This window comes from Impatiens glandulifera, chromosome 7 (genome assembly GCF_907164915.1).
Source record: "Impatiens glandulifera chromosome 7, dImpGla2.1, whole genome shotgun sequence".
Lineage (NCBI taxonomy): Eukaryota > Viridiplantae > Streptophyta > Magnoliopsida > Ericales > Balsaminaceae > Impatiens > Impatiens glandulifera.
The window spans coordinates 38938829-38966487 of record NC_061868.1 but is presented as its reverse complement, the minus strand read 5'-3'; the positions used below and the strand labels follow the sequence as shown (position 1 = coordinate 38966487).

Sequence of the window (27659 nt, the reverse complement as noted above, 5' to 3'; positions counted from 1 at the left end):
AAAAAAATAAAAATTTATTAAACTATTATTAAAATCTTTAGCATCATTTGCATGACTACTCTGGCTGAAGCGAAATATTGTCATTAAGTTTCTTATAAAAACAAAATAATCAGACCTTCTTCAAGCTGTGGTAAAAAATTTAGATATCCTATTCTTTCTGAGATTCTGGGTTCGAGCTTGACAGACGACAAACTCTGGTTAAATGTGTTTGCGAGTTATATGCTCAACCCGCAAGGTTAGTCGCACTTCAAACGAAAAACGGATCCTAACATTCTAAATAAAAAAAAAGCCTAAAAGATAAAAAGAATATGATATTCATTTCCCTCCTTCATAACTTTATAATAAAGATTGTGTCTATTTTATAGAATTAGTTATATATATATAATTATAATAAAATAAGACAATGATATTATCACTTAACCATTTAAATAATACTATTAATTATAATAATAATTATAATAATAATTATATATGTTAATTTACCAATTGTTTAAAGATTTTTCCACTCTTGTAAAATATCTTACAAATATTAATGAAGTCTCAAAAGAAATATATAATATTAATGAATGACGGTTGACACAATCACATTCACCATATTAATATTTCTTAAATTCCGATAAAATGAAATACGTACCAATTATTTAAAGAAATTAATATATAATAATAATGTTTAAAGTATATCATCAAGCGGGGATAGCTTAGTTGGGAGAGCGTCAGACTGAAGATCTGAAGATAGGTGTTCGATCCACCTTCACCGCATTAATTTTTTTTAATCTTTTTTTAAATATTTTTTTCTTCTCTTAATTCCACATGAAGTTAATCCTTTAAAGTTTTATGAGATTTTTGGTAGTACAATTATATATATATTGGTTATCTATTTTGTCATAAAATCTTAAAACAATACATGATGATTTAAAATGTTTACATGGAGATCATGATTTAAAAGGTTTAAATGAAAACATATTTTATGTAGTGGTGGCGCAATAATGATTTCATTGAAGATTCACCAAAGATTATTATTTTTATATAAACTTATATAAAAACATTGAGAGATTCACTAAATATTCCCATGATAGAATACCTTCGATCTGTTGAAGGGTTAAAGACCAATCATATATTTAACAATTTTTCAAAAGTAGACTATTTAACATATATAGATGAGACTAATTATATGTTTAATAACTAGAATTTGATATCAAAACATTATATACAACTTGTTAAGTCATTATATATGAAAAATTAATCACATTATTCAAACTAATAACTATTATTAATTAAATTATATGCAAAAACTAGTACTATATGTGAAATGAATTGATTTTTATGGAAATATCTAATTGTTAAACCTAAAAGTTTTTAAATACAAGGATTTAGGGTATAACTTAAGTGATAAAATATTTTATTTAAAATATCACATGTTCAAGTTTAAGTGAGGATTATGAGTTATGACTCAAAATTTTAAAATACATAACAAAAAATATAGAATATCTTATTGATGCAGCGTGCGTGGCTAGGATGAACCTTTATCAAGATTCGTTGATTCTTACGAATACCGAAATTGATAGATATTGAGGAAACCTCGTTTTCTGATTAATAATCCTCCTCTAACAAAGTGTTTTTAAGATCCTTTAAATACTCAAACCCTAGCTTGCAAAAGAAATAAACAACTTTTAATAAATTGCAAAAAACACCCGAAACTAATAAAAAATGCGATTTTGAGCCCCTAAACGTTTTCGCCCGAAAAACACTAGGCAATCGTCGAAATCTGACACTTGCGAGATATTTTCGGATGCTGCAACTTTCGCATAAACGCCTCTTCGACTCGCACCGCATCATTCCCCCCAGGGTAGAAAAGATTCGTCCTCGAATCTGGAACCGCATCATCCTCATCAGAAGAAGACTCATCCACAAAAGGAACAAGATGCTTCACATTGAACACATCAGAGGTACGCACATGGCTGGGAAGGCGTAAACGATAAGCATTGGGGTTGATCTTCTCCACAATCTCAACAGGACCAATCTTCTTAGCAGCAAGTTTGCTATATTCATGAGCTGGAAAACGATCCTTAGTCAGAATAGCCCACACAAAGTCACCAACTTCAAAATCAACAGCACGCCTTCTCGAATCAGCATTCTCCTTGTACTTGGCAGTAGCAGCAACCAAGCGGTCATGAGTGGTCTGATGAACCTGAGCCAACTGACCAACAAAATCCGCAGCAGTGGAATGAGGACGCACCTTGCTGGGCAGCGCTAACAAATCAAGAGGAGCACGCGGAGACAGCCCGTAAATCACATGGAAAGGACTGAAACCAGTGGAGCGATTAACAGCATGATTGTGAGCAAACTTGGCCTGAGGCAGCTTCAGATCCCAAGCCTTAGGATGATCCCCAACTAAACTGCGCAGAAGGTTCCCCAAAGACCTATTAACAACTTCAGTTTGGCCATCAGTTTGCGGGTGATAGGCACTGCTAAAATTCAGCTGAGTATTAACCAAACGCCAAAGACTCCTCCAAAAGTGACTCACAAAGCGAGTGTCCCGATCAGAAACTATGGAGGCAGGAAGTCCATGAAGGCGATACACATCCCTGAAATAAAACTGTGCAACAGCCACAGCATCAGAGGTTTTCTTGCAGGGAATGAAATGAACCATCTTCGAGAATCGGTCAACCACCACAAAAATCGAATCAGAACCACGCTGGTTACGTGGCAGCCCAAGGACAAAATCCAGTTTGCTAAACACAGAAGCACCACCCAACTGATCCAACAAGTCATCCAACCGGGGAATAGGAAACCGATAACGCACTGTAATCTTGTTGATAGCACGACTATCAATGCACATACGCCAAGACCCATCCTTTTTTGGGGTAAGAAGGGCCGGGACAGCACAGGGACTAAGGCTCTCTCGAATGTGTCCCTTAGCCAGCAAGTCCTCCACCTGTCTACGCAACTCGTCATGTTCTTTGGGACTCATGCGGTAATGAAGACGGTTGGGTAGGGCAGCACCTGGAACCAAGTCAATGTGATGCTGGATATCACGCAAAGGAGGCAAGGCACAAGGCAGATTCTCAAGAAAAACATCTGCAAACTCCTGTAACAGCGGCTGCACTGGAATAGGAACCTCAGAACTAGCACCACAGGTAATTAGCGAACAAAATAGAGCAAACACCATGCCAGATTCAACCATGGCGGTCTGAAAAGGACCCCGAGACAACAAGGTGGCAGGGGGGACGCATGATGAGTGGGGGCAGCACCCTTCTTGGGCTGATTTGGCATCAACACAATCTTGACTCAGCCAGGACAGGCGATAAGGCTTGGGGTGAGGTTCAGTGGACAGACCCAGCTTCGAAACTGCAACCTCAGAAATCACATTCTCACAACTCTCAGCATCAATGATGAAGGTGCAAACTTTGCCACCGATGGTACAAGTGGAATGGAACAGATTATTGCGTAACCACTCGTTGTCAGGAGCACAAGGGGTTAAACATGATCGACGAATCACCAAAAGGGGGCCAACATCACCAGAAACATACTCCTCCGCTGCCTCATCATCATAAACATCATACACTGGGGCTGAATCTGAAGGAAGAGCAGAGTCAGGATCATCCACCTCAGTAAAAAGACCACGATTGGTGGACTTTGGGTTGCGACACTCTGCTTGGCGATGGCCAACTTCACCACAATTGAAACAACGCAAGCCACCGGGACGTCCCTGCGGGGGGGCTGTAGTGCCGCGAGGGGGGGCTAGGGTGGGATGGGCCGGCTGGGAAGAAGAACCAATGCCACTAGTGGGGACAACCTGTTTTCCAAAGCTACCCGAACCGCGCCTGGCTAGCTGTTTCTCAGCCTGTGAAGCACGCTGATGTGCCTCAGAAACAGTCAAGGGATCAAACATATTCAAAATATCCTGCAATTGGAAGCGAAGGCCACCAATATAGCGAGAAACCAACTGGAGAGGGGACTCAGACAGGTCAACACGAGCCACAAAGGTGTAAAACTCAGTGGAATAGTCATCCACAGAACGAGAACCCTGACGAAGATTCTGGAACCGTTGGTACAGGTTACGTTCGTAATTATATGGTAGAAACGCAGCCCTAATATGCTTCCTGAATTTGTCCCAATTCGTGAGCTTTGCCTTACCATGACGAACACGTGTCTGTTTCAACTGTTGCCACCATGCTTGTGCACGATCATGTAAGCGGGTCGTAACAAGGGGTACACGACGATCTGCAGGAACTTCCTTGAAATCCAGAATCTCTTCAACCTGAGAAAGCCAATCAATAAACTCTTCTGGTGGTAGACTACCATCGAACTTAGGGATGTCCACCCTGAAAGCCTGCTCCCAGCGATGATTGGGGCGTTCAGGGGATCGATTCCGAAGACCACCGAGAGGGTTTTCATCTGTCACCGTAACATCATCTTCAGGGTGGTGCATGTGCATAGATGCATCCATCCGTTGCGTCAACCATTCAACCTGCCGCCTCAAATCGTCGTTATCACGGCGAAACTCAGCGTTTTCACGTCGCAACTCAGCAAGGTCACCATCATCAGCACCAGGGGTAGGGTTGCGCGGCTGTCTTCGGGGCGGCATACCTCAGGGTCGACTGGAAACTGATACCAACTGATGCAGCGTGCGTGGCTAGGATGAACCTTTATCAAGATTCGTTGATTCTTACGAATACCGAAATTGATAGATATTGAGGAAACCTCGTTTTCTGATTAATAATCCTCCTCTAACAAAGTGTTTTTAAGATCCTTTAAATACTCAAACCCTAGCTTGCAAAAGAAATAAACAACTTTTAATAAATTGCAAAAAACACCCGAAACTAATAAAAAATGCGATTTTGAGCCCCTAAACGTTTTCGCCCGAAAAACACTAGGCAATCGTCGAAATCTGACACTTGCGAGATATTTTCGGATGCTGCAACTTTCGCATAAACGCCTCTTCGACTCGCACCGCATCACTTATTAAATTCAAAATGATATTTTAAGTATAATAGACTAAATGACAATATATGATAAAGTATTTTATTATATATTAGGTATGATGTAACAAGCTAATTTTGTCTTTTACAATAAATCAATAAATAAAATTGTCATAAAATAACTTATTAGTTGGACCACTTTAGAATGACATATACATCATTAATTTTAAATCAAGTAAAACTCTATGTTTTAGTTAAGAATGTCCATTTTAACTATAATTGATTTAGCGATTTTTGATTTGAACAGTTTTGTTTGGAGCGATTTTTCAATTTGATGGGTAGTCCATTAAAGGATTTGGTGCCTGATTTTAATAATAAATGAAAAAAAAAATCTGAGAATATGTAATTTAAGCAACAATACAAGGATTGAGTTTAATCATCTCCCTTCAGCGCTTATTATTTGATCAATTAATTGTTTTTGAAGCAATTAAAACTGGCAGAATGAAACGTACCATATGGTGAAGTATATATATACTTTTGTCATTAAAATCTTAATTAACACAATAAATCCGAAATTAAATAATATAACATCCAAATTAATAAATTAAGAAACCATAATGAAGGCATCATGTATTAATTAAGGAGAGGAGCACATTAATGAAACCATTGGAGAGAGAGAATTGTACAGCCAAACATAAAACAAGGCTGTTTGTTGGTTGTTTGTTTGTTTGTTTTGCATGGAGAATCTGAAAATTGAAATTATGAAAGACCCAATCTTTCTCCATTAGAAAGGTTTTTTTTAGTTCCTATAGTTATTAAACCATATATTCAACTCGAATGTAATTCCTCAATTTCATTAAATTGTTGAGTATTATTCATCATCATGGGTGGATGTTGCAGCATTTCTGGTAGGTATGAAGGATTTCATATGCCCCCAGAAGCCTATGATGTTAAAGAAGGAAATAGGTTAAATAATTATTATCATAATCATCATCCTCATCATCCTCATCATCATCCTCGTTATCATCATAATCAAAATCAAAATCAAAATCACAACCAAAACCATCTTCAAGATGGAGTTAATGGGGCTCAAGTAAGATTTCAAGGTTCTTCCAAATTTGTATCAATGTATAGCCAACAAGGAAGAAAAGGGGTTAATCAAGATTCCATGACCGTTTGGGAGGTAATTAACTAATTAAATAATTAGAAAAATCTTAACATAAAACCTCAAATAAATATCAATGAGATTTGCAGAACTTCAATGGAGAGAAAGACATGTTTTTCGGGGGAGTGTTTGATGGGCACGGTCCTTCGGGCCACGAGGTTTCACAACTTGTCCGTGACACGTTACCCTCTAAGTTATCGAAAAAATCGAAAGATAAAAAATTTATTCTCGAGAATAAAGACAACAACATGAATAGTAGTGTTTCTGAGAAAACATTTCCTAATGATTCTATGCATGCTTTATGGGAGGCCAATTTTCTCATGTCATTTGAGGATTTGGATGAAAAACTTGGCGATCAAGAAACCGTGGATACCTACACCAGCGGCTCAACCGCGGTCACGGTTGTCAAACAGGTCTTAATTTGGATTTATGTTAGTTTTTTTTTTTAATTTAAGATTTAGTTGACTTCATATTTAAGTAAATTGTCGAAATTCTCAGGGTGACAATTTAGTTGTCGCGAATTTAGGTGATTCTCGTGCTGTTCTTTGCACTAGAGATGATAATAGTCATCTTGTCCCGATTCAACTAACAGTGGATTTAAAACCGAATCTTCCAGGTAGGGATCGATGATCAACCTCATAAATTAGTTTCTTTCAGTTGACTTGATTAATCCCTTATTATTTTTTAATAGACGAGGCTAGAAGAATTAAGAGTCGACGTGGAAGAGTATTCGCAATGGAACAAGAGCCAGAAGTGTTTCGAATTTGGATGCCAGAAGAGAATTGCCCCGGTTTAGCCATGGCAAGAGCTTTCGGCGATTTCTGCCTCAAGGACTTCGGTCTCATTTCAACCCCTCAAGTTTTTCATAGAAAGCTAACAGAAAGAGATGAATTTGTGGTTTTAGCGACAGATGGGGTAAGTTATAGTAACGATTTAATATTAATTAGTCTTTAGTTTACCATTTTATGGTAATTAAATAGTGTAATTGTTTTGACTTAGATATGGGATGTGTTATCAAACGATGACGTGGTAAAGATAGTGGGATCGTGTAGGAAACGATCCTTAGCGGCGAGGCTACTAGTGGAGTACGCGGTTGGGGCATGGAGGCATAAGTTTCCGACATCAAAAACAGATGATTGTGCGGTTGTGTGTTTGTTCTTTAAAGAAAAGGCTATAATGTCAAAAGCTATGTCGGATGATTTGAGTGTCGTGAGTAAAGGGTTATTGGAATTGGGGTCGGTTGAAGATCATAGAAATCTAAAGAGCGACGACGGATTGGATACGGTTTTAAACTTGGATGTGAAGGATCGAAGCCAAGGCATGAACCATAGGAAAAGGATGAAAGATGGGCAAGGGTTGGTTGATGTTCAATTGGTGTTACATAAACAAGAACCTGTTTGTAGAGACCAAACATGATTATTGTTGTTTATAGTGTTATTTTGTAATGACAATTGACAATTTAATTTAGCTTGTTTTGAATATATATTATGCAAGAAAGCTAGTTTATTAAGAAAATTAATTACATCTAACATGATCATGGGTGTTAATGTAAAGTTGTTTTCAAGATGTATTCAGAACTATCAATTTGTAACATATTTAAATATTTTTTAAGGTTTTTTCAACATTCTTTTTTGTATTCTCTGCAAAATAAAATGGATTGAATAAATTTTCTAAATATATATTTTAAGCATATTCAAACTCAAAAGTCAACTTCTGTTTGTTAAATCTTTGACACTTCACCTCTTTCCAAAAGTCTTCACAATTATTTGAATTTAATCTTTTAGAACATGAAGTGAATCTTCCTTTGGTGTGATGTGTTTTATTCTTTTATTGACCATCAAAATCATTCAAAATTTTGTTATATATTATATTAAATAATTTCAAAAAAACTCACAATTTTTATTTGATCTTCTCATTAATCAAATTAATTAGTTAAATAATAAAATATTAAAATACTTTTTAATTTATTTTCTAAAAATTAATTTCATATTAAATATTAAAATTTCCAAGTTTTTTTATTAAAAAAAAATCCACTTTTTAAACATTTTTTCTGAACAAATTTATTTAAATAAACAAATCCTAAAAAGGACTTAATTTTTTCAAAAATATATTATAATTTAAAGGAGAATAAATATTATATTTTTAAAAGGAGTTTGTTTTCTTGAGCACGAAGAAGCTCAAATTCCTAGATAAGGATCCGACCGTCAATGATTTGCTTTGAGAAAAATTTTTATAGAAAATTTGAAAAAAATAATAATAAATGAATACGTTTTATTTATTTTTATTTTTTTTCCAACTAATAACGTGATGATAAGTCATTTCTATTCCGATTTCATCAACTAATTTCTCGCCATTCCTACTAAAAAAGGGTAATTTTCTTTCCGGGCTTTTATTTTTTAATTAATAATTAATTGCTTGTAAAAAAAGCTATTTCCAATTTCCAAACACATCCGTATAAATATTCTTCATTTTCCTTTTTCACACTATATATCAAATTATCAAAATATCATAAACGCGTGCTAATTAATAAACTATATTGGTCACAAAATAACCAAATAAGCCTAAATTAACAAGGGAAGATCAATCAGCCCCCAAACTTATTATCTAGCATTAAAGAACCCTAAACTTTTTAAAACACCATTTTTAGACAATTAAATTGTACATAGTGGGTGAAATAAATTTCAACCAAATATATATTAAGATATTCAACACATATCCTTCAAATATATTGTATGTACCTCGTCATGTTCATTTGAGTCATTTCAACACATTTTTCAATTTATTTATAAAAGAGTTAAAGAGTTATAAAATACTTGTTTATCATTAATCCAAATAATAAACTCAAATTTATGTTTGACAAAAGAAATTGTATATGAGTGAGATTATAAATTTATTTTATAAATAAATTTTTAACCTATTAAGTTAATTTTATTATTTTAAAAAAAATGAATCATCAAATATTATAAAACATCGATTAATTTAAACCCAACAAAATAAAACATTACATCAGACAAATTAAAATCAATGAAAGACAACCAATAACATCAGAAGAAATAAAATTAATGAAAGACGAAGATAGTAGACCATATATACCAAGAGATTAACTTGTTCGATAAATTTTAACAAAAGCCATGAATTTCCCAACCAATATGAAGGTTTTCAGAACAAATATAAAATAACGTATGTTATAAATGACACATGGTCAAATACAATCCTTAATATACACCAATTTTTTTTCTAGATAATCCACAAAAACATAATAAAAACATAATAAAGTTAATAACTCAACGATTTAAATATGTGAAATTAGTCTTAAATGTTTTTGTCAATTGACCAAAATTTTAAAGGTTTATATGATCTACAACTATAAACATAGGGGCTTATATGAAAATAATGAAAACGGGTCAAATTTGATTAGCCAATCGTCATGGCACGACTTTCCATTATAAATAATAACCATCAATTTCTCTTTTCTTATTCTCATATCCATAACCATCTTCTTCTTGATCTGTCTTTTGTTCAAACTTGTCTCAATGACTCAACAAATTCCAGTGATCGGACCAGAGTATTGCATGAACTATCCAGTTGAGCTAAAAATTGTGAGAAAAGCCATAGCTTTGACCACGGGAAACTTCAAAGTCACCGATGTGAATGATAATGATTTGTTCAAAGTTGAAGTAAAATGGTCTATTCACGATCGTCGCATTCTTCGTGATTCAGCAGGAAACCCAGTAATCACTCTCCGTCAAAAGGTTAAATTTCTTCCTCACTTTCACTCGCATCGCAAGGGCAGATCTATGTACAAGTCTACCCGGTCGGTAGCCCCGATAACCCAAAATATTTTGTATATAAATTGACACTGACGATGGGAAAATATCGTCGTTGATAGTTTTCTGTCGCTAAAGGAAATTAGCGACAGTAAACTAAATATATTTTGTTTGTTTACTTGATATTATTATCATTGTAGTCCGAGATTGTAGTCCGGGTAGGTTTTATGAAAATAATTTAGCTCGGGTAGATTTTAAATCTTAACTCTGCCTTGCTTACTCCATTAATCGATCATCTGCCATGTCTGGCCAAGATTTGATTTTCAATGATTAATGACTAATTGTGTTTATAATTAATAACAGATAATGACTATGCATGCAAGATGGCAAATATTTAGGGGAGATAGCACCAACAAGAAGGATCTTATTTTCACGGCTAAGACGAGTTCATGGCTGCAATTCAAGACAAAATTGAACGTGTTCTTGGCGTATAACAAGAAAGAAAAAGTCTCTGATTTTAGATTGGAAGGAAGTTATTCTAAAGGCTCTTGCAAAATATATGTTGGACATGGCAAGTCCAAATCTATTCTTGCCAAAGTAAGTATAATTTAATCATTTTTGTCACACATTTTTTAATTTTTTTTACTTAATATAATAATAACGATAAATATCGCAGATGCGTAAGAAGGAGACTGTGATGAATGGATTGACGGGGAAGGATGATTTCAGAGTGACTGTAAATCCAAACGTAGATTATGCTTTCGTAGTTGCGCTCATAGTTGTTCTCGACAATATTGACACATATAATGAAGTAAAACAAGAACCACCAAACTAAATTGTAGATTAAAATGCATTAATAATGTTGGTATTATTGCACTACCACTTGAGATAATTATTTATTTGTTTGTTAATTTATATTTTATTGTTTCTAATACTATTATTTATGTTTTTATGTTAGAAACCAATATAAAAATAAGAAAAATATAAAGTGATTTTTAAATATATTATTGGCAAAGTATTGTATTTTTAGATCTTACAATAATTTCCTGGAACTGTTTTAGTGGGTGAAGAAAAACTACATTCAACTAATAAATTTATTTAATGTTAGATAATTAATTAATTGTAAAATAATTTTGAAATTTGATTTCTTTATATTTAAATAACATCACAGTGTAAAAGATTTTGTTTGGTCAGTAAAAAATTGCTTCAAATTATAGGAATAATTTGAATTTTAGACTTTAATGAAAATAAATCTAATCATAAATTTGTATCGATTTCCATTTTACAAATGCAACAGAGAATGACACAAGGACTCTATTACACATCAATATCTTCATTAGGATCTTCTTCTACAAGAAACTCACACCTTATATAATCCAAAGAAAAATGTTCAAATTTGTATATTTTTTTAAGTTTCATCAAATACTAAAAATTAAGAGTCATTTAAGCAGCATAACATCAGAAAATTTAAAAATAATGAAACACAATCGAGGGATAAAAATAAAAATGGTAGGTCACGACCACAAAAAAATTAACGCTCACGAATGTCTTTAAAAAGGGCGATGGACTCCCCAAACCAATTTTACGAGTTTTCCAGAACGAATATCAAATAATGTCGTAATAATGACAATATAAATTATACGCATAGGTTGAATACAATCACTGAAAATACGACGATTTCTTTTTAGCTAGACAGTGCACAAAATGCTAATAGAGATAGTAACTCAACGATTTAGACCGGCCATATAATCTGACGTCTCGATCTATCGAGAGATTCAAGCATCACAAATTTATGATAAGGGCTGAAAAATCCATGGAACACAGACCATATATATATACAAGCTCGCATCATTTCTAGACTTTTTAATCCCCTTCTAGATAAATTCTTAGGCATCCCTGCACTACATATACAACTATCCATATGGAGGTATAGTAACTCCCAAATTCGTGATCTTGATATTTACCAATAAAATTTGTTGCAAAACAATAATTCGTCGCAAAATCAATATATCCCTTGCGGGACATAAGTTAAATGAACTTGTACAGTTAGGAATATATGATTGCAATTGTATAGGATGTAAATATGTTTTGACGGCTAGATAAATAAATCAAGCAACAAATTTTGAGATGACATAATAGTTTTAAAGGATTTTATTAGGGACATCAAACTTTTCATGAAAAATATGATGATTATTAAGATAAATTTGAGGTGGCCACTTAGAGAATAAATCATTCTACAGCTACATATTTTGTGAGGCGATAAAATATTTTTTTTTTGACGATTTTATGATGTACATCCAGTTTTGAACGGAATATATATGACAACTGTTATAGATAGTAACAAAATTTTATTTGATTTTATAATGTAGATAAAGTTTTTGACGGAATTTGTGACGGTTATAGATAGTAACAAAAATTTTGATTGCCCTGCACAAAATTATTTTCAAATATGAAATAAGTTTGATTTTCTTGCTCAACTATAGAGATGACAATGAAACGGTTCGGAGCTGAGAATAAATTTATCATTTTCGTCCCATTTTTATTTCGGAATTTTTTTACAACTATCTCTGTCTGTTCGGTTGGGATAGGATCATTTGCTCCCAAATATCCCTTGCTCCTCATGTTCCCTCTCACAAGAAGGGGGCAAAACAATCATTTTACACAATAAAAATAAAAATAATTACACTTTTGCCTCTTCCAAATTAAAATTGATTGTATAACGTTTTATTTTAACCAATTATTCTTTCGGTCCTAGACATGCATTTGTTTTTGCGTATTTAAAAAATTGTAACAACAATTATTTAAATGTTGATACCTGTTGCTGATGATGACTAGAGAGAAAAATATATGAAGAACATCAATTTAAAAGACATTAAGGTTTAAAAATAAATCATAAATGAGCCTTTATCAAAATATTTTTGTGTGAGAATATCTCAAAAATATATTCTCACACAAAATTTTTTAAATAATTTTATAATTTTTTGATGTTTTTAGAAAATGGTTTGAGGTTCCAAAATTACAAAATAATTTTGGAATTTGAAAATTGGAATAAAACAAGCCTTAAGACCTATGTCCTTGATCTTGGGTTCGTTGTATGTATCAGGGCTAAAACATCCCCCGATCCTAGTTTGGACTTTGGAACCCCTCGGTCCGGATTTAGGATCCTCACTCGGGGTGCGGAAGTCCCTCGATATGGGCGCTAAGGCCTCTTGGTCCTTGGCTAGAATTCTCGGCCGGGTGCCAAAATTCTCTATCGGACGCCTCAGTCCTAGGTGAAAGTCATCGGTCTTGGGTTTGGTAGTTCTCAGTCAGGTGCGAGACTCCTCAATCCTAAGCTCGACTTCTCGGTTCATTTCTAGGTGGAAGTCATCGGTCCTGGGTGTGGGAGTTATTGGTCGGGTGCGAAACTCCTTGGTCCTAGGTCTGACTTCTAAGGTCGGATGTAAAAATCCTCAGTTGGACCTCTCGGTCTTGGATGAAGAACATCGGTCGGACCTCTTAGTCCTAGCTGAAAAGCCTCCGTCGGACCCGTCGGTCATATGTTAAATTTCTCGGTCAGACCTCTCGGTCCTGATCGAAGATCTTCGATCGGATCTCTTAGTCCTCAAGAACATTAAAATTGCAGGTTTTTCAATTTTACGGGAGGCTTGGATTCTTTGATCCAAGAGCTTGGGTAGTTTCACAAAGCTCCTAAGAACATTAAAATCATTATCCCAAGACATCATTTGACCTAGGTGATGGGTAATTTGTTCAAAACAGTTTATGGCCAAAAATCGGATTTTTGGGTTTAAAGTTGTTTTGAAGTGTAAAGAGCTTTCCAATATCTTTTTTTTATACTTTATATACTTGATTAATACCAAAACATGACTATTGGTTGTTCATTTGGACCAATTCAAGAACTCAAAATTTTCATTTATTTTGAAAATTTTGATTTTTAATCAAACATGATCAGGATGGATTAAAAATGACACAAATAATTGTTAACATCATTAGAAACATGTTGGGAAGCTTTTTAAGCTGATGTTCTTGAGGATTAGCCCAATAACAAAAAACCCGTTTTGTAACTTTTTAAAATTAAAATATGGGTTTTTATTTTTAAGACCGATTGAGCTCATAAGTGATCATAGGATCGATTTCCAATCATCAAATTCAAGGACCAAACAACATACAAGTTTATGAAAACTGAATTATAAAAATTTTAATTTCAATCTAGAAGTATGAATTAAAGGATGATTGAAAAATTACCAAGTGTTGGAGAACACTCATTGGACATTAAGAAAGCTTTTTGGATGCCTAAATCCAAACTTTAAGGCCTTATGCAAAGATTTTGAAAAATCAAAAAGCTTGAAGCTTTAATGACAATTTTTCTGTAAATCTTGATTCGAGGTTTAAGATTGGATCTCTTGACTTCGGAATTGTTAAAGGAGCCTATTTATAGCATCCCGAAGTTGGTTGAGCCAACCAAGTGGAACGAATTAGTCAAACACCATTTATGATATTTTGACTATTCTTCCGGCCAATTGCCAGAATAGGCATCATTGATGCCTATAGATGTAGGGAAAATGATCACCGTGGTAGGGTGATCATTTCACCTTTCGAATCAGCCGAAATGGTGGACTAACAGAGGTGTTCCATCTTTGAGAAATCAAAGATGACTTCCTCTCTTGTCCTTCCGGTGATCGCGACGAAGAAAAAGATACAAGGATGAAATGACGTCGTTTCGGGCGAGAACGCAGACGCAGAGTAGTTGGTGTTTCGTTAACGCGCCGTTATGTTTCGACCATTCTATCTTGTTTCAGCTAACAGGCGTTAATTGATTTGCTGCTTCGCGGGTGCGCTCCTTCCATCGCAGCGGACGACGCGGTGCGCTCCTGGGCGTTGGATGAAAATCCAACATCCATTCAAAGGTCACAATTTCAGCTCTAGTAATCCTTCTGGATTTTGGCTACACCCGACTGCGAATTTATTTATTTTTATTTAAACCTTAAGGGTTTATTTGAAATTAATTTTTGGTTTTATTTTTTATTTTTTTTAAATACATAAAATATTTAAAATAAATATGACAAATATTTTGTCAATTTTAAATAAATAATTTTTGGGGATAAAATGGGTAACACATTTCATCCTAAATTATTTATTTTAATCATTTGGTTTTTCTAAAATTATTTTGAGATAAGATGAGTATAACATTTATCCCAAATAATTTTATTTATTTGATTGAGCCATTATCCTTAATTAATTCTGTTTTAATTATCACAATAATTAATCTAATTAGTTCTTTAATTAGGTTTTTGATCTTAAGGGTTAATTATTTTGATTTTATTTATTTGAAAATAAATCAAAATAATTATTTTAAATTTATAAATTGGGTAGGTAGATTTTTAGTGTTTACAAAAATGTCAACTAAATTGTCACAAGATCATATCATTGTTGAGATGTTAAATATATCACATAATCTTTACCCTGTTTATGAATTCTAAATATATATATTCTCGTGCGTGAGACTAAAACTTAGAACAAACGTATGACATTATTGGTCCGAACCTGGGTATGATTATTGTGTCGCTATTTCGTTCTTTCTTACTTTTACGCTATTGTTCTGAATTCCACTACAGTTGCTATATTATTCTGTTTTTATTCTTTTAGAAATAGTTTTTACCACCTAATTTTAGAAACATAAATCCAATTATAAAATATAGAAAATAAAGACTTTTACTAATAACTAACTAATGTTATTATAACTTAGTAAATTATGGACTTGAATAAAAACATGTTGATCGTTTGGCCCTCTTTTCCTTTGTTATCAGTAGTCATCTGCTATATAAAATACATACATCTTACATAAACATAAAATTATTCATATTAGAAAATAGTACGGTGTTTATTTATTAATTTGGAATAGTTCTTACAGGTTCATCATGTTGCATATATAGACAAGTCAAAATGAAAATTTAATAAAATTGATTAAATAATTTATATGAACATAATTTTTTAAAATAAATCTTACATTCTTTTGTGTCATTTTCTATTAAGTTTATCAGCACTACTTGCAAGTAAAGGAAGTCCACTACTACAACCTTTTTTATATGATTATTTTTCTCATATTTGCTACAAGTCATACTTCTCACATTTCTTTGTTTGTTTATTTTATTTGGTCTTCTCTCTTTTTTTTTGGTATGTATTTGTTGTATGTCATATCTTTCTACCAACAATAGGTTGCATTGGAATGCCAATTTATCTTCTTCTTCCTTAAGATATTTCATTTCATCAATTAAAAGAAAAGTTGTTTAAGTCGAGGTACGTAGCATCGACTCACCAGACAATTCGCTTCATAGGCAGACCAACCTTGGTCGTTAATTGTAAGTTGTCGTGTTAAACATTTTTTTGAAAACAAACCATATCGTTTTTTTAATCAAACTCCCATTTTATGAAATTATGAAATAAATTTAACTTTATCCCTCAACAAGCTAGTAAAAATTAATTTTCTTTTAAACAAGAAATTTATGATGATGCATTAGGGAAATTAAAGTTTGTTTTTGGTCAACCAAAATTATTTTACTTTTTTTTGCTGAAAACATATTTAAATTTGAAATAGCCAAACCTAATTATATAAAGAAAAGAAGATCCAATAGCCACCAAAGTTAGTTTTATTGGCTTAGAGAAGTCATAGCCTTATGGGAGTATAAGGGTCATATTGTTTTTAAAGGAGTAATGAGCTTATGAAGGTCTTATCTAAAGACTAAAGTTGAAATAGCCAACTATATAAAAAGTGAATCATTTAGGATATAGCCCCTAACTTTATAGTTGAGAATTAAAGAACCACTACACTTTTAAAAAGACAATTTAAGACAAATTGCACATAGTGGGTCAAAAACCATTGAAATCACTTATATGTCGGTTTAAAGTGTTAAATGAGTTTTCTAGTAATGCTATTACAATGAGCTGAGATATAAGGTGAATCAGAATTGCTAGATTTTAAATTAAGGGTAAGTTTGATGATTTAGTTTATACTTAGTTTACACTAGTAGAAAATAGGTCATCTGTAACGTCTTCTAGTAACGGCGGTCGGACGCCCTTACTAAAAGTTTTTAGTAGTAACGGCTATATAAAACCGTTACAGTTATTAATATATCTGTAACGGTTTATATAAACCGTTACAGAAAAGTCTCACTTAAGCTCTTTGTGTTGCGTATCTGTAACGGTTTACTCTCAAAACCGTTACTAATAAACTATCTGTAACGGTTATATATAACCGTTACATATATGAAGCCGGCTTTTTAACTTCTAAACTGGTATCTGTAACGGTTTCCCACGATAACCGTTACAGATAGGTCTTCAGCTTAAGTTATTCTTCTTGCATATCTGTAACGGTTTTCCACCATAACCGTTACAGATAGCATATCAGTAACGGTTATGGCCGAAAACCGTTACAGATATGCCTCCATATCTGTAACGGTTTATGTATAACCGTTACAGATGGTGAGCCGACTTTTTAACTTCTTTTCTTGTATCTGTAATGGTTTTTAATAACCGTTACAGATACCAATTAATAACCCGCGCCTTCTTCCTTTCTTTCTTTCTTTCTTTCTTTCTTTCTTTTCTTCCTCCGTTTTCTTCCGCGCGCTCCCGTTTTTCTTCCGATCATCCTGCGTTTTTCTTCCGATCATACGCCGCCGGTAGAAGTCTCCGATCATCAGGTAAGTTCTCTCTTCCCTTCTTCTTTCCTCTTCTTGATCCGCAATCCGCCGGCCGCGCCCTGCTTCCTTCATCGCCGCTGTTTGCTAGTTCATTGCCGCCGCCGCTGGTTCATTGCCGCCGCCGCTAGTTCATTGCCGCCGCCGGCCGTTGACGAAAGGTAAACATTTTGCCCTTCCTTCTTTCCCCCTTACAGATTGAAACATTATTATTTCCGATCATCCGCTGCCCGTTGATATAATCATGGATTATCTTCTCTAGCTATATATTGGAATACAATCTGATTGTGGAAAAATAACATATTTTATGTTTCTTCTTAATCCTGAAAATTGAAGATGTAATATTTGTACCCTAGCAAACTTAATATTCTGTTCTAGAATATTCCCAATCAAAAGCATTTGTTCTTATCAATGATTGCATTACTCTCAAGGATTAGGACTAGTGATGCGCGCTGCTATATATGATCAATGAAAAGCTGCATTTTGAATGTCTTATTATTATGAGTAAACCTTGTACTACTGTACAACTTGTTGCATTTTTAATGTCTTAATTATGACCTTAGATATTAGGCAGGATTTATTATTGTATTCATTGTTGTTGTTTATTGGTAGAAAATGTTTGTTATGAAACATATAAACCAAAATTTGATTCTGTTGTCCTGCGCAGTCCAATATTTTGAGGATCTGGTTCTTTATGGGTGCTTTGGTATATTAAACGTGATTGCTTAAGTGTCAACAAGCAACAGTGCAAATCACTAAAGGTAACATATTATTTTTTTTTGGGTGCTGAATCTAACAAATATTATACAGAAGAAAGAGTTTTTCGAAAGAAATTTACTGACATTTTCTTGTCCAATCCCAGACCTAGATTTTGAACTGTTGAATTCGTTCTTCACTGCCGTTTGAACGGTATAATCAGGTATTCAATCATGTTTCTTCTTATATATGTTGAACTGTTGAATCAGGTTTTCATTATCACTTTTTGCGTTTGAACTGTTGAATCAGGTTGCATCCATTTCAATTCTATTGGGGTTTGAATTTGCCATTGTCTTTGCTGCCGCGGATTGTAGTTTGCACTTCAAAATCCAGGTTAGTTCTTATTTACAATCAATGTTAGATTGTTATAAATAGATTATTCTTGTTAGGTTAGTGGATAATTTGTAGGTTAGGTTAGTGGATAATTTGTATGTTAGGTTAATTAGTGGATAATTTGTATGTTAGGTTAGTGGATAATTTGTATATATGTTAGATTATCGATGGATTGATAGATTAAGTTAGATTATTTGTATGTTAGGTTAGTGGATAATTTGTATGTTAGGTTAGTGGATAATTTGTATATATGTTAGATTATCGATGGATTGATAGATTAAGTTAGATTATTTGTATGTTAGATTATTGATGGTTTGTTGGTTTATTTGATTAAGTTAGATTATTTGTATGTTAGTTTATTGATGTTAGATTGTTGGATTATTAATTTGTATGTTAGGTTAGATGGAAATCCCAGACAAAACATGGATGACTATACTTCGTACCGATACTAAATATAGTGAGGGGGTTGACAAATTCATAGAATTTGCTGAAAGGTCTACGGGTAGATCATCGATTGCATGTCCTTGTGTAAGGTGTGCAAATCGAGTATATGAGAATAAGAGTGTGGTTAGATCCCATCTAATTGTATACGGCATAAGACAAAATTATGGTTTTTGGTATTTTCACGGTGAAAAGAGATCAATTGGACGTCAACTTGTAAATGCTGTTACCGAGAATGTGGAGGAAGATGAATCAGATGATGAAATTGAAGACGAACCGCTCAATGAACCACCAACTAACGCGACTAATATCATGGAAGACGAAGCTGTTGAAGTTTGTGAGGATCATCTAATGGAAGATATTATTGCTGAGGATCATCTAATGGAAGATATTATTGCTGATTTGTACCCTAATGTCAACATTGATAATGAACGGCCGAGTGAAAATGAGCCTCCCGTTGATGATGCTAATACGTTTTACAAATTGTTGGACGATTCGAAACTACCTTTGTATGAAGGTTCTCGCATTTCCAAAGCCTCAACTCTTCTTAAACTTCTTCACATAAAGAATGTAGGTCAGTGGACAAACACGTCATTTGATTTATTGTTGAGTTTATTGAAGGAGGAAATACTGCCAATTCATAATCAACTACCAAATTCGTATTATGAGTGCAAGAAATTCATTAAAGACATGGGCCTATCGTACGAAACAATTGACGCGTGTAAGAATGATTGCATGCTTTTTCGTAAAGAGGATAAGGATTTGCAGCAATGTAAAGTTTGTGGGCTTTCTAGGTGGAATGTCAATAAATCTAATGGTGCAATTCGAACGAAGGTGAATGGTAAGTATATACCCAACAAGTCTCTGCGCTATTTTCCATTAAAACCGAGGTTGCAAAGATTATACATGTGTTCCAAAACTGCTTCACACATGACTTGGCATAAAGATAACAATCCCGAAGATGATGTGTTGAGGCATCCTGCTAATTCAATGACATGGAAGACCTTTGATAACTTGTACCCAAATTTCTCAACAGAACCTCGAAATGTGCGACTTGGTTTGGCTAGTGATGGTTTTCAACCTTTTGCTAGCGGAAAAACATCGTACAGCATTTGGCCAGTGATTCTCATCCCTTACAACGTCTCTCCTACCACATGTATGGATAAAAACAATTTTCTTCTTTCAATGCTCATTCCAGGACCAAAAAGTCCCGGTGATTGTATTGACGTATTTCTAGAGCCACTTATTGAAGAGTTGACGGAATTGTGGAATACCGGTGTGAAGACATACGATGCAAGCAGAAAACAATATTTTAATCTACGGGCAGCTCTTATGTGGACTATTAATGATTTTCCGGCTTATGCAAATTTGTCTGGATGGAGTACAAAGGGTAAATTGGCATGTCCGTCTTGTAATCAGAACACCGCGTCTTTGAGGTTAACAAATTGTCAGAAGGAGTGTTACATGAATCATCGACGATTCCTCCCGTCTAATCATCGATGGCGCAAAGAGACCGATACGTTTGACGGGCATACGGAGCATAGAGATCCTCCTGTACTATTATCGGGTTTCGAAATTCAATTGCAAGCGCGAGATCTAAAGGAAATTTGTTTGACAAAGTACCTGCCTAAGAAAACGAAAGTTATACATGAATCCCGAGGTGATAATTGGAACAAATTCAGTATATTCTTTCAATTGCCTTACTGGAAATCTTTGATGTTGAGACATAATTTGGATGTAATGCATATTGAGAAGAATATATGTGATAGTTTGTTGGGAACTTTAATGAATTTCAAAGAAAAGACCAAGGATGGAATTAAAGCAAGGAAAGATTTGGTCATAATGAACATAAAACATTCCTTACATCCGGTTGAAGTTGATGGTGTTCTTCGGTGTCCACCGGCCCCCTATGCATTGTCCTCAGAACATAAGAAACGTTTATGTCAGTTTTTGAAAGATATTAAAATGCCCGACGGTTTTTGTTCAAATATTGGGGCGTGTGTAAACATGGAGGAGAAAAAAATATCAGGATTGAAGAGTCACGATTGTCACATTCTATTACAATATTTCCTTCCACTAGCTACACGTGGCCTACTTCCCGATGATGTGTACGATGCCGTGGTGAATTTAGCAAAGTTCTTTCGGTTGCTTTGTCAAAAAAGTTTACAACGCGGGCAATTGGAAACATTACATGACGACATTGTCTTGACACTTTGCAAATTGGAGAAGATCTTTCCACCTTCTTTTTTTGATATAATGGTGCATTTGCCAGTTCATTTAGCTTTTGAAGCTTGTCTTGGAGGGCCCGTTCAGTATCGATGGATGTATCCAGTTGAACAATATATGAGCACACTCAAGAAATACCTTCGAAACAGGAACTTTCCAGAAGGTTCAATCAGTGAGAGTTACCTTTTGAATGAGAGTATGAGCATGTGTGCCCGATATTTGGACGATCAAGAGTCAAATGATGAATCCATAAATACAAGTACAACATTCTCCATTTTCATCACTATGGAAGACTTATCTAATGGCACATCCTACACATATGAACCGGGTGATCGTGAGCGTGCTCATTGGTACATTTTAAAAAATTGTCGCGAAGCTGAAGAATATTATAAGTAAGTCCATTAATGTCATTATGAGGTATGATTTAAGAAAGTAATAATTTAATCTGTCATTTGCGCAGCGATTTCGTTCAATCATGCCCTCCTAATATTTCCAATGAGGCTCGGGATAAACAATACGTTAGATATTTCCAAGAAAGAGTAAGTAATCGTCTCAAAAATTTTCTTTTTTTAGTATATGACCATAAGTTTAACAATAATTTGTAATGAATATATAGGTGGAGCAACTAACCGATCAATCCGATAGGACAACGAATCTTAAGATTTTAGGACGTGGGCCTACATTGTATGCAAAGAAATATAACTCGTGCAAAATAAATGGGTACAAGTTTAACACTGAAAAACATGACGAGAGCTTGACTACCCAAAATAGCGGGGTTTTGGTTGTTGGTAATAATGGGACCGAGAATATTAACTACTATGGAGTGATCAATGAAATCATAGAAGTGATATTCTTTTGTGGAAGACGAGTGATTCTCTTCAAATGCAAATGGTTTGATGTTTATCACAAAGATCGGGGCATTAAAGTTGATAAGTATGGTTATGTTAGTATAAATATCAACAGGATTCTACAGACTCAATTAAATGAACCATTCATAATGGCAAGCCAAGCACAACAAGTGTTTTACTCTACAGATATGGCATCAAGGCTTGAATGGAAAATTGTGACACCAATAAATCCTCGTTATTCTAATTAAGGTTGAATTAATTTCTATGAAGGGTTACTTGTAAATTTGTCTTATAAACATTACATTCAATATTTGCAGCTATCATGGCTCCTAAAAGAATGCAAGGTAAGAGTTTAAGCAGCGCGCTACACGAGCTTGTACGAAGGACCGAGGAGCATTCAGAAGATCCCGTGCAATTGTGTAACTCTGTCGGGGAAATTGATTTGGACCTTGATGATATTATGAATGTTGATAGTGTACCCAACACTATCCCCGGTGATGATGATGATGATGAGACACAGCCCCCGTCTGAGGAGCAAGATGGAGGTACTTGTGTTTTTGGTTAAGTTAGTTGTTGTGATCCTATATAATTTTTTGTTTAATTTTAGGATCTATTTCGAGAAGGAGACGGGGCAAGAACAAGAATAAAGCTGTTGGTAGATTGTAAGCGGGGCAAAAGATGACTCTTCACTTTAACCCTGTTGATGGTAAACCAATGTGCGAGAATAGGACAGCTTGGTCGAGGCATATTGGGAGTGTCATTCGAGACTCCAATGCACTACCCCATAGGACTTTGCGTTGGTCGGACCTGAGCTCCACACAGCTAGATCACATATGGATGGCTATCACGGTATATAACTTTTTATATTATTAAGTCCATTATGTATTCAACACAATCTATAATCGTATTTTAATGTTAACTATTTAGGATCCTTTCGTGGCTGTGGGGGATGACATCAACAAATATCGAAGACAAAGTTTATTTCAAGCCAACAAATTATGGGATAGATGGAGATGTCATTGGAACACCATGTACATTAAATCCCGTGAAGGTGACGAGCAAGCGATTAGGGCAAATCCCCCTCCCGAGATCGAAATTAGTGATTGGAATTATCTACTTGATCGTCGCTTTCTCACGCCGGAATTCAAGGTAAATTAATGTGTTTATAAATAGCTCTTACATTAATCATTCATTAAACACAAATGTTTTCTTATTTGCAGAAAACAAGTGCTGTGAATGCGCAAAATAGGTCGCATGTTGTTTACAAGAATCATGCGGGCAGCATCTCATTTTCGCAAGTGGAGAAGCAAATGGTTTGTTTTATTATTGAATAACAAAGTTTATAATGTTATTACGTTTTTATTAATAATACAATTTGTACAGGAGAAGACTACGGGTACGTCGCCTAATTTTGCAGAATTATTTCTGCACACTCATACAAAGAAACCGACTCTGCAAGATCCAAATCTGGAGGTTCCCCCTATTATTCAAGAAAAAGTGGTAAGTCGTGTTTATTAGTTATATTTCTTTTATTTCTTTTATGTATGTATGTAATCGAATGTAATTTGTGTTTGTAGACTGCCTTGCGAACTGCTATAGAAGAAGACCCGAATAGAAATGAATTGCAGTTGGCTGAGTGCGCATTCGGGTCTCAGGGACATGGGCGAGTTGTGGGTTTGGGCTCCGGTGTCACACCTAGATCTTTTAGACCTGATGCTCGGGGTGGTACTAGCACACAGCGCGGTGACACGCAAAACGCCCTTTTACTTGAGGAGATACAGAGGATGCGAGAGGAGCGTGAAGCTGAGAAGCTTCAGTCACGGAGAGAGCGCGAAGAAGCCTTAATGGAGCGTCAAATGGAGCGTGAGGAAGCACAAAGGCAGCGTGAAATGGAACGCGAAGAGTTATTGATGCAGCGTGAGGATGAACGTGAAGAAGCTCGAAGGGAGCGTGAGAGAATGCGGGATGAGATGCTTGAGCTGAGATCGACGATGAACTTCTTATTAGCCAGGATTCCCCGTGATCAACTTCCACCTGCCCCTCCCACTCGAGATGATGCCCCTCCTACTTAGAGATGATCCCCTTCCTCGTGATCGTCGCTTCTGGTTAGTTGAATGTAATTTGAATTACATTAATTAATGGTTTTTGTGAATTTGTGATACGATTGTAGTTTTTGGATGGATTATAGTTTTTGGATGGATTGTAGTTTGTGGATGATTATTGTTTTGAATTAATGATTGTAGTTTTGGGTTTTTGGTTATTGATGATTGTGTGCTTTTTGGTTTTTGGTTATTGGTTATTGATTGAGGTTTTAAATAGGTAAAAATTTGTAAAAAAAAAAAATCTATTAGGGTTTAGTAACGGTTAAATAATTTCAAATACCGTTACTATAAATCTAACTGTAACGGTTTAAGAAACAAAAAACCGTCACAGAAACATCACAAGCATCTGTAACGGTTTTCGAAAACCGTTACAGATACTAAAGTCTTTCAGTAACGGTTTTTAGCCGGCTAAAACCGTTACTGTTGTCCCATTACTATCTGTAACGGTTTTCGAAAACCGTTACAGATGCTTGTGATGTTTCTGTGACGGTTTTTAGACGGCTAGAACCGTTACTGTTATTACATGACTATCAGTAACGGCGTTCGAACGCCGTTACTGATACTAGTTCATTTTCTGTAACGTAATTTTTAGTAACGATTGGTAACGGTTTTATTTGCCGTTACAAATAAGTTTCAGTAACGGTGTTAGATGCTTTCAGTAACGGTTTTAGCCCTTACTAATGCCACTTTTTCTACTAGTGTTATTCGCCATAGGAGGGAGATAAAAAGAAAATTGCGTTTAAACGCAAAATGTGATTGATTATAATTTTTTTGTATTAGCTTATTACGCAAAATTACTGTAATAGATTATTAAGCTAACGTTAAACGTTCAATCAAGCGCTCCCCAAATGATTGATATAATTTAAATGGACTAAAACCACTTGTCAAAATAGATAATACCAAAAGATATTATCTAGAAAACTGAAAGTTTATTTGACCTAATAAGTACCCAATTGAGTATTCAAAAGTTTTTTTTTTTTAAATACAAGGGTTTATTCCGGTCATGAAATATAAGGGCTATATTCATGACCCCAAATTATGCAACTTTGGCCTACCGTTGACTAATGAAATGTTCATAGACTTGTAACAAAGAATGATTGTTTATCTCAAAATGATATGATTGATTCAATTGAATATGCTAGACTTCTTGCTAGTTGCTACCACTTGTAATTCTTTTTTTTCCAGGGTGGTGCCTACTTGATTTGTACTATAAATTAGAACCCTTAATCACTCTTTTCTTCCATAACTATAACTATAACCATAACCAATCGATCATAGATGGCCGGACCGATTTCGGTGGTCGGACAAGAGTACTGCATATCAAACTATCCAGTTGAGTTGAGGATTATGAGAAAGTCCCTAACATTCAACGATGTGAATGATAATGGTATTTTCAAAGTAGAAGTCTTGTGTTCTCTGCACCACCGTCGGATCCTTCGTGATTCAATAGGCAATCCAATTATTACTCTAAGTCAAAAGGTACTTAAGCTTCTACACGATCGATCATATCATGCATGATGATCATGTCCAAAATTTGAATGATTAATTTGTTGCGTATGTTAAATTGTAAGAGCAGAAAAGAACTATGCATTCAAGATGGCAAGTGTTCAGTGGAGACAGCCACGACAAGAAAGATCTTTTGTTCACGACTGTGACGACTTCTTGTTTGCAAATGAGAACAAAATTGAACGTGTTCTTAGCCAATAACGAGAAAGAGAAAGACTCTGATTTTAGATTGGAAGGAAGCTTTAAGGGGTCTTGTATCATATACACTGGTCATGACGATTCAAAAATCATTCTTGCGCAAGTAATAATTCATCCATAAACACTTTCTCGAGTAAAATTCGGTCTTTTAACCACAGGAGAACCGTTGGTAAATGAGAAAATGAAGTTAAAAATACCATTATTAGGACTCATTTTTAGATAAAGCAATGGATTGTTTTCTTTATTTATTGAATTATAATTAATGAGATTTTAAAAATTGGCAGATGAAGAAGTCAAGCAAGGATAAATTCAGTGTGACAATAAATCAAAACATTGATTATGCCTTTATAGCTGCACTCTTTGTTATTCTAGACAAAGTTGACCATATTTGCAAGGAATGGGTTAAGGATGTAGCCATAGAAGGGACTAGTCAAGTTGTTCAAGGTGTTGTTGAAAATGTAGTTTCGAATTTGTAATTGTCATAAGGGAATAATTCAAAATTGTATAGTTTTTTTCTTCTTTTTTTAGTTGAGAATATGAAATATGTGAAAGGCTATGTCTAATATGTTTAAGTTTGTGATATATTTGTAGATGAAATTTTTAATTGATTTGAAACTTTATATATAGGAAATAGATAAATAAATCATTTTACAGATTTTGCGATATATAAATATTTTTAAAGATGTAATGGGACGTTAAACTTGTGACAATAAAAAGATGATGGGTTTGTTACCCAAAGAATAATTCTTTTTATGGAAATTATGGCTGCCATAAACAAAGAAGAACATCTTAGTTTTATTTTTTCCGGATTTGGCAAGGCGTATTTATCTTCGAATTCAGCCACATACATAGTTTCGTCGCTAAATATGATTCGATTAAATAAATTTCAGCAATCAAAATAGCTTTAAGGGTAGTGTTTATATTTGAAAAAAAAGATGATGGGTCATTAAGATAGTCACTGAATTTGTGTGGATGTTTATGCAATTGTTACCCAAATAATATTTTTTTATGGAAATTATGAATGCCATAAACAAAGACAAACATTTTAATTCTTTTTGGAATTTATGACTCAATTAAAACGGATAATTAGTCCTATTTTTTTAAGGAATTTGTAAGGCATATTTATCTTCAAATTCAGCCACATCCATGGTTTCGTCGCTAAATATGATTCGATTAAATAAATTTTAACCATCAAATAGCTTAATGATAGTGTTTATATTTGAAAACTTGATACCAGTATTATTTACAAATAAATTTAATAAATCTAAATTATTTTTTTTTTGGAAATTTATACTTTGGGAGATTTATTTAAAAGATGACATATGCGTCGATCTATTTTATTTATTTAAAAAATAATCAACTATTAGTAATATTCATATGGTAAATATAAGTCGTATTAATAAATCTTGTTTAGACGTATATATTTGTATTAATAGTTCATTTAAACGTATAAACTATTAAAAATTTATAAATATATAAATTACTAAAATTTGCATAGAAATAAATTATTATTAAAAATTAATACATTTAGTTTCTAAAATAATTAAAATTATTTACATGTTAATTTATTTTTTCATATTTTCTCTTTCTCTCCTCTTTACTCTTTTTCTCTTCACTCTACTCTCTTTCATTAAAAATAATTTTATAATATATATATTACAAAAAGTTTATGTATATTGAAAATGATAAAAAAATCGCACT

The 27659-nt window shown here is 34.1% G+C and overlaps 2 protein-coding genes and 1 non-coding gene across 3 annotated transcripts; all 3 read left to right on the top strand.

Annotated features, from left to right (window-relative positions):
* The first annotated feature begins 687 nt into the window (after positions 1-687).
* TRNAF-GAA lies at positions 688-759 on the top strand. Its single transcript has one exon. It is a non-coding gene; the product is annotated as a tRNA-Phe (tRNA).
* A 5207-nt stretch (positions 760-5966) lies between these two features.
* LOC124910612 (probable protein phosphatase 2C 73) lies at positions 5967-7578 on the top strand. The gene is made up of 5 exons (XM_047451285.1): positions 5967-6105; positions 6177-6500; positions 6586-6703; positions 6779-7002; positions 7087-7578. The coding sequence occupies exons 1-5, from the start codon at positions 6049-6051 to the stop codon at positions 7501-7503; spliced, it is 1140 nt and encodes a 379-aa protein (XP_047307241.1). The 5' UTR covers positions 5967-6048; the 3' UTR covers positions 7504-7578.
* A 2008-nt stretch (positions 7579-9586) lies between these two features.
* LOC124910774 (protein LURP-one-related 15-like) lies at positions 9587-10725 on the top strand. The gene is made up of 3 exons (XM_047451451.1): positions 9587-9839; positions 10218-10451; positions 10531-10725. The coding sequence occupies exons 1-3, from the start codon at positions 9621-9623 to the stop codon at positions 10687-10689; spliced, it is 612 nt and encodes a 203-aa protein (XP_047307407.1). The 5' UTR covers positions 9587-9620; the 3' UTR covers positions 10690-10725.
* The last annotated feature ends 16934 nt before the right edge of the window (positions 10726-27659 follow it).

What these genes read in the sequence shown, in the direction of transcription:
- LOC124910612 (XM_047451285.1), top strand. Translation starts at nt 6,049, where the DNA reads ATGTATAGCCAACAAGGAAGAAAAGGGGTTAATCAAGATTCCATGACC. An exon ending in ATTCCATGACCGTTTGGGAG is followed by an intron (nt 6,106 to 6,176) that starts GTAATTAACTAA and finishes TGAGATTTGCAG; the next exon opens with AACTTCAATGGAGAGAAAGA. An exon ending in TGGTTTTAGCGACAGATGGG is followed by an intron (nt 7,003 to 7,086) that starts GTAAGTTATAGT and finishes GTTTTGACTTAG; the next exon opens with ATATGGGATGTGTTATCAAA.
- LOC124910774 (XM_047451451.1), top strand. Translation starts at nt 9,621, where the DNA reads ATGACTCAACAAATTCCAGTGATCGGACCAGAGTATTGCATGAACTAT. An exon ending in TAATCACTCTCCGTCAAAAG is followed by an intron (nt 9,840 to 10,217) that starts GTTAAATTTCTT and finishes AATTAATAACAG; the next exon opens with ATAATGACTATGCATGCAAG. An exon ending in CCAAATCTATTCTTGCCAAA is followed by an intron (nt 10,452 to 10,530) that starts GTAAGTATAATT and finishes TAAATATCGCAG; the next exon opens with ATGCGTAAGAAGGAGACTGT.